General features: G+C 61.0%; 2 protein-coding genes across 4 annotated transcripts in view; both read right to left on the minus strand.

Moving 5' to 3' along the window:
* Positions 1-1,701: 1,701 nt before the first annotated feature.
* Positions 1,702-8,610, minus strand: SEMA4C (semaphorin 4C). Its single transcript, XM_079110701.1, is given in 16 exon segments — positions 1,702-3,081; positions 3,205-3,275; positions 3,362-3,519; positions 4,346-4,458; positions 4,548-4,770; positions 4,863-5,007; positions 5,294-5,469; positions 5,551-5,702; positions 5,784-5,900; positions 6,003-6,099; positions 6,216-6,302; positions 6,304-6,315; positions 6,444-6,506; positions 6,955-7,103; positions 8,471-8,534; positions 8,536-8,610. Coding segments are annotated over 16 exon segments (2,496 nt in total). The 5' UTR covers positions 8,581-8,610; the 3' UTR covers positions 1,702-2,257.
* Positions 8,611-11,067: 2,457 nt separating this feature from the next.
* Positions 11,068-14,265, minus strand: part of FAM178B (family with sequence similarity 178 member B) — a 69,966-nt gene continuing 66,768 nt past the window's right edge. For all 3 annotated transcript variants that reach the window (XM_079110711.1, XM_079110709.1, XM_079110708.1), the window contains one exon: positions 11,068-11,727. In XM_079110711.1, coding sequence (XP_078966837.1) covers positions 11,594-11,727 — 134 coding nt within the window. In that variant the 3' untranslated portion in view covers positions 11,068-11,593. The remainder of the gene's footprint in view (positions 11,728-14,265) is intronic.

Raw genomic sequence — 14,265 nt, forward strand, 5'->3', positions numbered from 1 at the left:
CCAGAACCCAGCCCTTCAGAGGCCTCGCCGGCTCTTCTCTTTACTGCCCTCGACCCACCCAGCTCCTCAAGGTGGCGGCCATCGGGCGCGCTCCGCGGCCCTTCACGCCGCCTTCTCCGCACCACCTGGTGCAGGCCCGGGGTCACCATGGGCCGCGCAGTGACCGCTCTAACGGCCTCGGTTTCCGGCCCCCTTCCTTAAAAATCCAGAAGGGAGCAGGTGACAACATGTCCTGCGCATGTCCTAGGTGCAGCCTCCCTTTGTTTCAGACACTCCACACCCGTAGTGGGCGCTCACTGGGAATTGAACCCAGTGGTGCCATACCCCCAGCTACACCTCCCAGTCCTATTTCCCCCCATCAACTGAGCTATATCCCCAGCCTCCATTTATTTATTTATTTTGGCGGTGCTGGGGATTGAACCCAGGGCCTCATGCTTGCAAGGCAAGCACTCTACCGACTGAACTATCTCCCCAGCTCCCCACCTCCATTTATTTTTAAAACAGGGTCTCCCTAAATTACCCAGGCTGGCCTACAACCTGCGAGAATACCGCCTGCCTCAGTCTCCTGAGCAGCTGGGACTGTGGGCCTGTGATCCCGGAATCAATCCCCATGTATCCCTCAAGAGATCCTCTGAGCTGTCATCTGCAAACCACGCGCTAATGTAGCAAGCTTCTGATCTGGCCTTCTCAACCCACGCTGAGGGAAATCCAGGGCGCCAGCCTGCTCAAGCCGGTTGAGTGTGTGGGGAGACCTCGGTCGCCCTGCCTCTACTCCTGGGCGTGAGCGGTTATGTCTAAACCCGTCAGGAGCACTCAGAAATGAATCCAGGCTAGGGCCTGTTGTTTTTCTCATGGAACATCTGGACCCTGTACCACTCTCTCGCTAAGAGGAGGGCTTGGAACGTGCTGGGTGGCAGTAGGGGAAGTTCTTTCCCTACATGGTTGGGGCACTGGAGACTTGGCACTCATGCAGCATAGAAGGCTGATTAATCTCTCCTCCCTGATCCCATCTTCACGCAACCATTCTAACACCCTTAGGCTGCTTCTCCTTCTCCTTCAGTCCCCTCACTCCCACTCACCCTCCCCAGAGTTCTGGGAAAGCGGCCCCCCTTCCCCAGTGCCCTGACTTCTCCCTCTGGCCAGAAGCCAAGACTGGCTCCCCAGGGGCTGTGGCCCTGGTCTGCTTCCCAGCCCCACAGGCACCACTGTGGGAAAACACTGGAGCCTGGGCTGCCCCCCCTGCAGAGGGACACAGGCAGACAGGGCCCACAGAAGGGGCAGCTGTCCTGGGACCGTGGTGGGGAGCCCAGCCCAGCCTCCATCCTTCCCTCTGGGTACCCTGATAGATGGGTTTTGGCCCAAATGTCTTAGCCCTGTCACAGTTTTATTTTCTCCATTTTATTTGTCAATATAAAAATATTCAAATATTTACAACAAATAAATACGCGGGGACACAATAAGTTACACTGTTAGGAGAGCCCTCTTCCTAGGGCTGGGAGAGGATGTGCCAGTATCCACAGCATGCCCACCCTCTCCCTTCCCTCCCCCATACCTTTCCCAGCCCTGTTTGGTAAGAGGACAAGTATAAAATACCACGGAACCCGGGGGGCCAAGTGGGAGGCCCCGCCCACCCTTCCCCCCAAACACACAGGAGGCTCCATCTCCCTCCCCCCACCCAGAAAACATTCACAGCCCTAGGAGCAGGACTAGGCCCACCCCTGAGCCCTGCACTCCCCCGCAAGGGGTACAGCACCCTGCCCACCCCACCCCAATATGTACATCGCTGCCCCACACTCGGGGCAGGTGGGGGTAGGAGAGGCAAAGTGATTCGACCCCTTCCCCTTCATAGCTCCAAAGACTCACCAGGAGGACCCCAGGCTGAGGGAAGAAGACAGAAACAGGAAGGCTCGCCACACACACACGCACGCGCGCGCACACACACACACCAGGCACTCAGGTACACACATGCACAAACACACACACAACTTGAAACTTTGCCTCGAAACGCTGTGGCTGCCGGGGTCCCATGAGTCCGAGATTCACAGAGGAGGAGGAGCCTCCTGTGCGGCTGGTGCCCTGGTGAGCCACGCCAAGTGGCAGTGCCCATGCTGAGCAGGTCCGCATGGCCGGGCGGTGCTGGGCAGCGCCTGTCCCAGGCAGAGCAGGTGCCCATGCCATGTCCCTGAGGTAGCTGGTGCCTGTGCAAAAGTAGGAGTTGCGCCTCCCGCGCCCGCGCTGATGCGGCGAGCAGCTCCCCTCATACCGAGGACTCCTCGGGGTTGGAGTCGGGCAGCGGCTGGCGCTGCTGCAGTTTGCGCCGCAGTTCGTCGGCCAGCTCGGGCAGCGGGTGCCCTCCCCGGTCCTCCCCTCCTAACTGCAAGCGCACGTAACCGTTGGCGTTTGAGTTCCGCCCGCCCCCCAGGTGGAGCCTCGTTGGCGAAGGCAGGGGCTGGCCTGGGATGCCTGGAGGTGGGGACGGGGGCCCCCCTCCGGGCTGGCACCGGGCGTGTCCAGGCACGATCTTGAGGGAGCCATCTGAGTAGTAGTAACCAACGGGATCCCAAAGTTTCTCATCTGTCTCGGGGCCAGGCCGGAAAGGGGGACTGGTGGGTTCCTTGGGCAGCTCCAGGGGGTACACCAGGGTCCTCTCTGCTGCCTTGGCGCCCTTTTCCAGCTCTTCCCGCAGCCGCCGGCGCAGGGACAAAACCAGAAGCAACAGCACCAGGCACACAGCCCCCAGGGCCACCACAGCCAGCCACACCAGCCCCAGGTTTTCCAAGGGGGCTCGGGCCTCCAGGGTCACTGACGGGCCTGCTACCACAGCCACGAGGTAGCCTTCAGCAGCCAGCCGTGCCCCTTGCTCCTCCGAAAAGCAGTGGTAGGCCCCAGCGTGGCGGGGCTGGGCGGCCATCACCACCAGGGCCTGGAGACGGGCATCATAGAGGAAGGAGCCGGGCTGCTCTGCAGGTAGGTCCCGGCCCCCAAAGGTCCAGCGGGCGTGGGCCAGGTTGGAGGAGAGACGACAGGGCAGCACCAGATCCGTGCCCGCTACCACTGTGATGTTCTTGGGCGTGGGCCTGACTGCAAGGCAGAGAGGAAGGAGCAGAGTCAGTGCAAAAAACCCGGGGCCAGGGGGTGAGAAAAGGGACTCCAGCCAGGCCCAGGGCCCATCCCAAGGCGGGGTGGGGGCCAGAGAGCGCTTACCTTTCTTACTGCCCCGAAAATCACAAAAGCCGGAGGTGTCGGAGATCATCACGTGCTGAACCAGCAGAGATCTGGCAGAAGCAGGGGGTGTCAGCAGCCTGGCTCCGACTGCCATGCCCACCCTTCCCGGTTCCAGCCCTGGCAGAGCCCGACTCACCCAGAGTGGCTGGCCACAGACACACAGCGGCTGGTGTTGACGCTCCAGGCACAGTAGGGGTCCCGGGCGAGGACACAGTCTGCACAGAACCGGTACTTCGCACAGTCTGCCAGGGGCAGCTGGACCAGCTGAGAGCGGGAGCCGGCAAAAAGCAGCTTCTGCGGGGAGAGCAGGCGAGAGGGCGTCGGTGGGGCCAGGTGCAGCACAGGGCACAAGCAGGAAAGGCCCTGTCCAGGGCGCCAGGCCTACAGGACCCATGGAGGCCTCCTGCAGGTCGGCACGATCCTGAGCACCTCAGGGTCAGGACCTCGTTAGGCAGGGACAACCAACGTGACCCGAGAGGTGTGATCATACACACACACCCAGAGCAGGAAGCATTTCCTCCAGCCCCACCAGCTCTCACAATAGCACTGGTGAGGCATGAGGTGTTTTCCTCTGTTTGAATGGTAACTGCCAATCTGGGTGTTTATTCAACCCCAGACTTTCTCTCTGCCATTACTTCATGTACTGGGGAACAATTTTAAGTCACAATAGCTGGCAAGAGGCAGACAAATCAACATCCAGAGGGTGCTGCAAATGTGCCAGTAAGTTTTGCATGAGGGTTAAAGAACAGGCCAACGCTTCAGGAGACAGGGTGGGGAGGCAGAGGGTCAGGCCCAGAGCACCACGGGGGACTGGGCAGACACCAACCCGAGGAGGCCACGGGGAGAGGATTGGAGGAGAGGCTGTGGGCAGAGCCATGGCCCAACATGGAGGCGTCTGAAGAGAACCTGAGCGCAGATGCCAGGCTCCATTCTGGGAGTGCGGCCGTGCAGGGACCCGGTTCTCCCTCCGGTTGCTCCTGGGGGGTGCCGATCCCATTAGTGCACCCTGACTTCCTGGGCTTGCCCTGAGCTGGCTGGGGTGCTGCACTGGCCAACCATGCCGCCTGACTAGGGCTGGCGGAGCGGGGGCGATGGCGGTGCCCGAGGCCCGACTTGCTACCTTGCTGGGCGACAGCACCAGGCTTTCCACCGGCTCCTGGTCAAACACTTGCAGCTCCTCGATCAGGTGGACCCAGGGCCCCAGGTTCACGGCCTTGAGCAGCCAGCCATCTCCTGGAGATGTTTGGAGAAGCAGGTGTCAGTGACAGGGAACGCAGCTCTTGGGCATCTCCCTGCCCGGGCACACCCAGGCTCCTGCGTACCTGTGCCAATGAACAGCACTGTATAGGTGGCTCCGTCAAGCCCTGTTACGCGGTCGGCCACCAGGTGGGTGAAGTTGGTGTTCTTCTTCACGAGCAGGGGCCGGCCCCAGCGAGGCTCCACCTGCTCCTCCATCAGCGGGTGCTTCTTGATGAAGTTGAGGGTGTTGTCTGGCAGCTCCAGAGAACTGGTGTAGCCATGGCGACGGTGCCAGTTGTTGATGCACTGGGGTGGGGGGGTGCGGGCAGGGGAGCCGTCAGCTGGCTAGAAGGCCACTGGAACTGACAAGGGGTGTGCACCCTGCCCCCAGGACTCACCGAGCCAGGCCGGGGGCTGGGGACTGGGTCAGTGTAGCGACCCCACTTCTGTGCTTGCTCACGGTACTCCTTGTAGGGACCCTCAAATACCCGCTGGATCTCTTCCAACTGGTACTCACAGACTGCAGACAGGTCCACATCACCCCTGTTGTAGGGAGAGAGGGACCTCAGGGGTCAGGTCCTGTGCCCGCCTTACCATTGTCCGTGGCTCCGGGGACAGCAGGAAGGGAAGGATCAGCACAAAGTGCTTGTGGGCACAAGAACGTACCAGCAGCCAGCTCTAAGGTGGCACTAGGGCAGGGCCCTGCCCACCAACCCCCGGGGGACTTTAAAAAGGGGAAATTCCCTTTTTTCCCAGACAGTGACCACCCTGGCTGTCCCCCAGAGGACTCTGACCCCAACCTGAACACCTGCTCCCCTCTCCAACTCACCATCGTGCTCGAAAAACCCCGAAGAAGGTCGTGTTGTGCCAGGAGGCGCCCTGCAGGGTGTGCACTGCCCGCAGCTGGTTGAAGTAGAGCTGCCAGCCAGGCGCGGAGCACGCCAGCCGCGCCTTCAGGAACGTGGTCCACTTCTTCTGCAGTGTGCGTGCGCCCCCCATGTCGCCCTGGCAGATGGCAAGGGGACGCAGGGGGTCAGCGCCCACGGGCCAGCAGGGCTCCCAGGCCCAGGCTGCGGGACTCAGTACCTTGCAGACACGGGCAACTCGGGCCACCACCTGCTCGGCATAGCAGTCGTACTCCACGGCCCGCTCGCTGAAGAAGAAGTAGACCTTGTCGTCGTCCCCGGTGAAGCTCCCCACACTCTCAGGGACGTAGGCTGAGGCGACGAAGTGGGGCTCTGTGCACGGCAGGAGGGTCAGCCCCGGGCCGGCCCTCCCAGGCCTCCTGCCCAGGGCTCCCCCACCCACGCCCTGCTCACCGTTCAGCCAAAAGGCCAGGTACTCCGTCTTCATGGGGTGGTGGGGCCCCATGTTCCGCAGGATGACAGGCTCAGTGCCCAGAAAGTTGTTGAGGGTGGCCGAGTACAGCTCACCGTCTGCGGGAGATGGAGGGTCAGTCACGCAAGAAGCAAGGTGTAGACACTCCAGAGTGTGCCAAGTCCCAGGGGGCTCACCCAGCACAGGAGCAGCCCACTTACCCACAAGGAGGCCAGTGTGGCCCTTTGCTGGGTCATAGGGACACTTCCCCTTCCCGTCATCAAACTCTCCACGCTCTAAGGTGAAGGTGAGCATGTCCTAGGGGCAGAGGGAGCGAGTCAGGAGGACAGGCGCGAGGGCAGGGCCCCACACGGAAGGCCAGGGCAGGAGAGGCACAGAGGGCTGGGGACAGGACGGGGCAGGGCGGCACTCACGATGTAGGCACACTTGGGCTGGAAGGCGTAAGTACCACAGACGTACAGGTGGGAGGCGTTGTAGGGCTGCAGGAAGCGGATGAAGTTTGAAGCACTCCGTCTGCGGAGAGAGGCAGCAGTCCAGCGAGGGCGGAGGTGTGGGGCCACCAGAGGGCCGCCCTGGCACGACGGCAGTGCAGGGGACAGTGCCCTGCGAGGCCAGCAGGTGGGCAATGCCTGAGCACTCACCTGGTTGCTCTTCCCTTTCTGGGTACACTCGATCTTCTTCTCAACTGGTGCCTCCCAGGAGATCTAGGGGACAGGGAGGGACAGTGTCATGGGTACATACTGAGCAAGAGGACACCCTGTGTGAAAACGGTCCCCATCCTCTGGGGGCTTCTTTCAGTAGAGGACAGAAGGCCCTAGCCACCAGCCAGGGGCCCTAGTACTTGTCATCCCAGTCACTCAGGAGGCTGAGGCAGGAGCATTGCAAGTTCAAGGCTAGCCTTAGCAACTTAGTAAGACCCCATCTCTGAATAAATTTTAAAAAGAGACTGGGATGCAGCTTAGAGAGCATCCCTGGGTTTAATCTCAAGTGCAAGAAGCAGAATCCAGTAGCGGCACAGAAGGGGGCAGAGGGCTTGCTGATCCTGATGCAGGGTGGGCAGGCCTGGGGGTTGAGGGGCAGCCTGGGCACACAAGCCCCTCTGGGTCCTGTCCTGTCACCCTGCCCACATGCCTCCCCTGTCCCACCTCTCACCACTCCTTGCAGCTCCAGAGCCTCCACGCTGAAGGCAAACAGGGCCTCACGGGCCCCCACGTACAGAAGCCCGGACCGCTCAGTCAGGGTCAGTGTCAGAAAGTCCTGGATGCCCGTCTGGGAGAACCGCCGAACCACGGTGGCCAGATCTGCAGGGATAAGGTCAAGGCTGGAGTGAGCAGGCTGCAGACAGGCAGGCTTCCCTGGGGTTCCAGACACCCCCAGTCAGGCTTGCTTTGTCCAGTGGTCGTCTAGGCCTGGCCACTCTGGTTCCCCACATGAGAGACACATGCAGCTGGCAGCCACGCCCCTGACTAGCAATAAAGGGCATTTTCTGAATAGCCTTTGGCTTTGACGGCTCCACCCAGGCCTCCTCAGCCTTCCACAGCCCAGGAGGCAAATCTGGGCTGCTAAGGAGGAAGGAAGGATATCTCAGCCACAGCTTCCGGCCAGAGGAAGCCATCAGACTGATGGCTCGCACCGTCAGGGTCAGCGGCACCTCCGGCTGCAGAGCTGGGCACCCGCCCCCCAGCTTCCTCAGCTTCTGTTTCCTTCTCTGCTCTGATGCCTGCGTCGGGGTGCAGCCAGGCCCTGTGGCCGGTTCGGCAGGGCAAGAGGTACAGAAGAGTTGAGCTGTTGCAGGAAACCCTTCACTCCAGCAGGACCTGAGTCCAGGCTGCCAGAGATGCAGGCACAGCTGGCCTGGGACAGGCAGGGCTGGCAGGAGGGGAAGGGGAAGGAGGCCAGAGATGGCACTGAAGCTTGAGGCCCGGGAACCTTTGCTGCCTCGGCACGCACAGGGTACGTCGCATTTATCCAGTCCATGGCCCCTACATCAGTCCCCTAAATAGCTGCCACCTGCCCTCAGGGTCCCCCAAACCAGACCGAGTCTTTGGAGGCAGTGATAGGCCCAGACACAGGCAGGCACAGGAGGGCTTCCTTAGCAGCAAAGTGCAACCTGTGGGAGGTGAGCTCATCCCAGGTCTCCAGAGTACAGGCTGATACAAACACCTGACATCACCTCTGCACACAGGTGTGTGTGCACAAGGAGGCTGCCAGGTCTGCCCTGTCCTCCTGAAGGTGCACACATGCACTTATGCATACCGACCAAAGTGCCACCAGACAGCATGAGTACGGGCGGCAGGAGGGTCTACCCGGGTAGATAAGGGGCTTCTGTATGGAGAACTACAAAGGCTGAGGCAGGCAGCCTTCTCTCTCGAGGCCTCTAGCAGAGTGATCCAAGAGGCGAGCATAGAGAGCGCACGCTGCTCTCACTTGCCACACCAGGCCAGCCAGTCTGGATTGGGGGTGGTAAGAATTTCCCAGAGCCATCCTAAGTGTCAGAAGGGGCGCCTAGGGTGCATCCTAGGTCCTGACGGTACCTAGTTCTGGGTCCCCAGGTCCTGTCATGTTTCTTAAAAAGCGGCACCAAACACATCAGAATAAAACCACCACGGGCGGCCTATCCCCCTGCTCCCCCCACCCCCCGTCTTTCTGTCCAACTTCAAGCACTCACCCCCAGAAGATACTGTCTTCCTGGGCACGAGATTCCACCACACCTCAGCCCCAATGCCCAGGCCCCCACAGCCCTGCTGCCAGCAGCCAGCCAGCCCAGTGTGGGGCCATGATGCACGCCCCAGCTCTAAGCTCCAGACCAGCAGCCCTGCCGAGGGAAAAGAAACGGTCAGCATCACCAGGGAAAACACCCGGAAGGGGGCCACACCAGGAGACAGCACAGACATCTGACAGGAGCCCCCCGGAGCTCCCTTGCCCCTCTCCTGAGGGGAACCTAGGTCCCCGCATCTGGCCTCTACTGACCCAGGAGTCTCCCTGCCAGAGACAGGGAGGAGCTGAATCAGCTGGAGGCGTGGACAGATATCAAAAAGCCCTCTAAGGCTTCCAGGCCCTCCTTAGCCCTCTCAACAGGAAGTTGTTTAGAAAAATTAAAAAAAGGAGGGACCCCCCCACACATTCAGACCCAAGAGGTTTGAGAGTTTCTTAAAATAATCTCCAGAAGCAGGACCTGCATCCACTGAGCTCCAGCCAGCCCCAAGACCCAATTCTGGGAGGCAAACCCCTTGGCGGAGTGAGGGGGCATGTGGCGGGGCAGGGGGTTGGCCAATCTTCCCACCCAGGGACTAGGTGCAGCAGGCTGCGTGCAGAGGTCCCGGGCCCCAGTCTGTCCCCTCCCCCAGGGCAGACAATAGCCGGGCAGAGCCCAAAACCCCGTTCCACATCGGCAGGGCCGGAGTGGGAGTGGGGCCGGGAGCCTCAGGGGCCCAGCTTCCCGAGGCCCCTTTGTTGCCCAAGAGGGAGGCAGGAAGTGGGTGGGATGGGCGTGGAAATGACCAGGGCCTCATCCTGTTCCTCGCTCGGCCTCGAAGGAGACACTAGCCCTGGGGCTGAGGGACGGCGGGACTACAGTGCCAGTTCTGGTCAAATCGGGATCTCCCCGCGGCGCTGGCAGGCGGGGGCGGGGGAGGCAAAAAGAGGGTGGGGAGTCCGAGAGGGTTCCTCCAGGAGCAAGGGGATGCCCGCGTCCGGCCGGCGCTCCAGCGCTCCCCCGGCTGTGACGAACCTTTCCAACTCGGGGATCGCGCCCCGGGGACCCTGCTCTAGGCAGACCATCGGTACTGATTTCCACTGCTTCTGTCCCCGCTGCCCCGTGCGGGTACAGGGACAGAAGCTGGGGACTCGCTCACCCCAAAACAAAGGGTCCCCGCCAAGACCCCGTCCCGGGTCCCCCGGTTCTCCCCTCCCCCAGCTCCGGGGATTTGAATGCAAACAAAGCGGCGGCGCTGGGAGCGTGGCGGAGCCGGGCCTACGGACGCCCTCTGTCGGCCCAGAACCCCAGCGCGGGAAGGGCGGGGGGCTGGGGCTGCGTCCGCCCGCGACAGTCCCCCAGCACACCCCAGCCCCTCGGCCCCTACCCAGGCTCGGGCCGGACCCCGTGGCGTGCCCCGAGCGCCAGCGCGCAGCGGAGCCCCCACCCCCAGCGCCTCCCGGGGCGGAAGAGCCGACAGCCCGGGGCGAGGGGCGTGGGGTCCGGCGGTGCGCTCGACACCCTTGCCCACCCGAGCGGCCGGCCGGCCGGGGACGGCGGCGCTCCAGCCGGGGGGCCGAGCGTTCGCGCTGGGGACCGGGGGCCTGGCTTTCCCGGCCAGCCCGCCTCCTCGGCGGGGCGGGCGGGCAGGCGGGGGGCCGCGGCAGGGAAATCCGATCCCACAACATCGGCCTCGGTCCAAGCCCGCCCCAAACTTTCCGTCGGGGGTGGAGGAGCCGGGGCAGCTGGGGAGCCTGGCGGGGATCCCGGCCGCGCGCGGACAGCCCGAGGGTCTCCGGCTCCCCTGCCCGGCCCGCCCCTCCTGCCCCGGGGCTGCGGGCACCGCTCGCCCCGCTCCGGAGCGCCCGCGAAGCAGCCTGCGGGGGGCCGCAGGAAGGCTCCCGGGCGGACAGCTGTCTCGGCCGCCGCCCCTCCCTCGCCCCCAGACGCTGTCCCTCGCGCGCGCGGCAGTCGGAGTCCGCGCAGGGGGACAAAGCGGCGGCTCTGGGGCCCCAGGGCTCCGGCTCCGCGCAAGCCCGGCCTCACTCACCTCTTGCGCGCAGCTCGAATCCCTGGGCGCCGCCCTCGCGTTCGGCTCGGGCCGCGGTCCGCCCCTACCCCTGCGCCGCGCCCGCCAGCCCGCCTCCGCGGCCCCTCCGCCACCGCCCCGCGCCCGGCTCCGCTCCGCGCCCCTGGGCTCGGGCTCGGCGCTCCGCCGCCGGGGCCGGCTCTTTCTCCGCCGCGGCCGCCGCTCTCCGCCCCCTCCCCCTGACGTCAGGCGGGGGGCGGTCGGGCGGGGGCGGGACGCCGAGGCCCCGCGCGGGAGGGGCTGCGACCCGCCGGCCCGCCAGCCCTGCGCCCCAGGGCTGCGACCCCAGCCCCTCCGGGTGCCCAGCCGCCCCTCGCCGGCAAGTCGCGATCTGCGCCACGGCGCCTGGAGCAGGTGGGGGAGGGACTCCGGGCATTGCCACCGGAGAGTCTCACTCACCTGGTCTTTCCGAAGTGTCCCCCGAAGATCTGCAGCGGGCTGGGCTCGGGAATGGGGCTGATGGGACTCCCCACTCGCCGGTTACAGGAACCAACGCAGGAGAGCCACTTCGGGGCGCGTATCCCAGGAACGCGCGCAGGGGAGGGAACGGAGGCTTCCCTTGGGGGTGGGACCAGAATGGTCTGGTTTGGGGCCCCAAATTATGCCCTCCTTTCTGGTCCTAACGACCAACTGGCCCCTGCCCTCGAACTGGAATGATCCTCCAGACCCCAGTTTTCCAGCAGTCCGGCAGTCCGGCAGTCCCGTTCCTTGTTTCTTGGCCTCCCGGCGGAGCCTACCCCCAGGAAATGACTCCTTCTGGTGCCACTGGAAGGCAGATTAACAAGTGGCACGAGCCCTGATGTTCAGATGAAAGGGGCTGAGGGAGCCACGCTGAGCAGCACCACCACCTTCAGAACCGCCAGCCTCCGCCCACAGCCGCTCGCTCCTCCAAGTAACTTGTAGCTCTGGCCTCCTGGGCGGTGCTGCCTGGCAAGTCCTCCTTCCTGCCAGCTGGTCCTCGGAGCTGGGCAGGTGGACAGAGGAACCTCTGGGAGGCCGCCCCCTGACTAGAGCCAAAGGGGCAGGAGTGAAGGAACCGCAAGGCCCAGAGGCTCCCGCGGCAACTGAGCCAGGGGCGGTCCTGGAGGGGAGGAACACTTCAGGCTGTCAGCGATCTGGAATATAAATCGGTGGGACAGCGCTTTTGTTCTGGGTTAAAACTTGCATCTGAAAAGTGGAGACCAGAAGAGCAGTGGAGATAATTGAGAAAAGCCGCCCAGTTTGGTTTCAGTAACAATTGGGTCTTTGCTGGTACACATAAAGGCCCCTTCTCCCTCTCTGGCCAAACCACATTTCCCAGCTCCTTTCCACTAGGAAAAAAGCTGTGGCCTTGGAGATGCTGGAGGTAGGTGGCAAGTCAGATTACAATTATCCTGGGGTGGGCAGGGCAGGCTCCCTGCTGCAGCTGCCAGGGAGGGACAAGATGCACTCCCTCTTACCTCTGATAACGAAGGATTTTTATTTTCATGTTTTGGCAGTACTGGAAATTAAACTCAGGGCCTCAAGCACACTGGCCTGCGTGCTCTACCATGAGCTGCACCCCAGCACTCTTGTCTGGATTGGATCCTGATTCCGTTTAAGTGGGGATTAACTGATATGCAGATGCCCTCCCCCATTCTTTCCATGCTTTAGAGTGTCCAACTTGCCTTCATATACATGTCCCCACTCCACCCTCATGGCCACCCTCTAAAAACTGGTAATGACTGGGCATGAGGGTGCACACTTGTAATCCCAGCAACTCAGAAGGCTGAGGCAGGAGAATCACAAGTTCAAGGCCAGTCTCAGTAACCTGGGGAGGTCCTAAGCAATTTAGCACGACCTGGTCTCAAAATACTGCAGATGTAGCTCGGTACTAGAGCACTCCTAGGTTCAATTCTGGGTTGGGAGTGGGGTCAATTAAATTCCATCCTGTGATTCCCAGTTCTGTCTCCAATAGGTCATCATGTATCCTGACAAGGTGCACTTCCTGGTTTTCCTCAAAGTCAAGTCTCACCGCCAGCCTCTGGGTGCAAGGGTTACCAGTCAGAGACCTGAGCTCCCTGGCTCTACCTCCAACGTGGCCCCAGTGGAAAGTTTCAAAAGGTGGTTTGGTTTCACTGGCAGGGACAGTGTCCTTCTGTACCTCAGTGGCAGGCATCGGGGTCCCCTATGCCAGGGATGTGGGCAGAAAGAAGCCTCCAGTAACAGACCCCAGGAGCCCCTCCTTCACAAAGGCTCCTCAAAAACAAGGCTCCCAAAGGGCCCGTGACACAGGTCTGTGACCCTGATGAGGTGGGAGGATGGCCAATTCAAGGCTGGCCTGGGCCCTTTAGAGACCCTTTCTCAAAATAAAAAGCAAAGGGCTGGGAAATGTAGTTCAGTGGTAGAGCATTTGCCCAGCATGTGCAAGGCCCTCAGTTTGATCCCCAGTATGTAAATGTATGCATGTATAAATAAATAAATAAAATAGAAATACTAGGTTCCAGTCCCCCCTTCTACCTGCCTGCATTTCTTGCTGTATTCTATTCATTCCCAACACTGACTTTTTCCGTGGGTGACTGGGCAGAGGATAAAGTTTCTCTGCATGACTATTTGCTCATGATTCATGCCTTTTTTTAATATATATTTTTAGTTGGCAATGAACCTTTATTGTATTGTATTGTTTGTTTATATGCGGTGCTGAGAATCAAACCCAGTGCCTTGCAGGTGCTAGGCAAGCACTCTGCCACTGAGCCACAACCCCAGCCTGATTCATACCTTTTATAAAAGGACAACTGGTAGAAAAATAAGGATACCTGGGTCTTTCATTAAGAAAACAATACTTCCAGGAGTGGTGGTACATGCCTGTAATTCCAGCTATTTGGGAGGCTGAGGCAGGAGAATTGCAAGTTCCAGGCCATCCTGGGCAATTCCAGCAAAACCCAGCTCGAAACAAAGAAAAAATAAAGAGGCTGTAAAAATAGAGGTGTAGCTCAGTGGTAAGTGCTCCATGAAAATAAAAATTACTAATACAGTCACGTACCTGTCTAGTCTCCCTGCGACCAGCTGGCGTCTGCTATGGATGGCATACTTCAGGTCTTAAGCCTTCAGAGACCCTCCTACTTGCCCTCATCTACTCAAATAAATGCTGTGGCCAAGTAAGGGAAATAGCGATGTGCTAAATGTGAGCCAAGGCTCTCCAAGGGCCAGTTTCTAGAGATGACCTGGGGTCTCACCTGTAAAGCAGATTCCCTCCCCCCACCCCCACCAGAACCCTGGTGTCCTTGCTCTGAGCTACTCACCTGCTATTCCCCTGAGGTAGGTCTCTAGAAGGAAGGAAGCCTAGGGCACACTGAGGTCTCCAGTCAAGGCCACCTGGATCATTTCCAAGGCAGCCAGGAACTGGGAACTGAAACGTTTGGGTCAGCCACCCTTCAGGGACCTTTCTGAGGGCCTGGGGACCCAGGGAGTGGAGACATAGGAAAAGGACTTCCTCCCTCTACTTCCTCTAATAGGAGGGTTATCAAAGCCATCCACCTGGGAAGCCTTTCCCTTTCCAGCCCCTCCCTGCCACCATCATCGAAAGGAAGCAGGAAAACATCCGTCATCACAGCCCCGGATACTGCTTTTCCAGTGGCTTCTATCAGGATATCCCCCGCCTTTTCCCAGGGGCTTAAAAGACCTGAAGGGCAAGTGGCGAAACAGCCAGTATGGTTGCAGG

Source organism: Sciurus vulgaris (assembly GCF_902686455.1).
Source record: "Sciurus vulgaris genome assembly, chromosome: 14".
NCBI classification, from domain to species: Eukaryota; Metazoa; Chordata; class Mammalia; order Rodentia; family Sciuridae; genus Sciurus; species Sciurus vulgaris.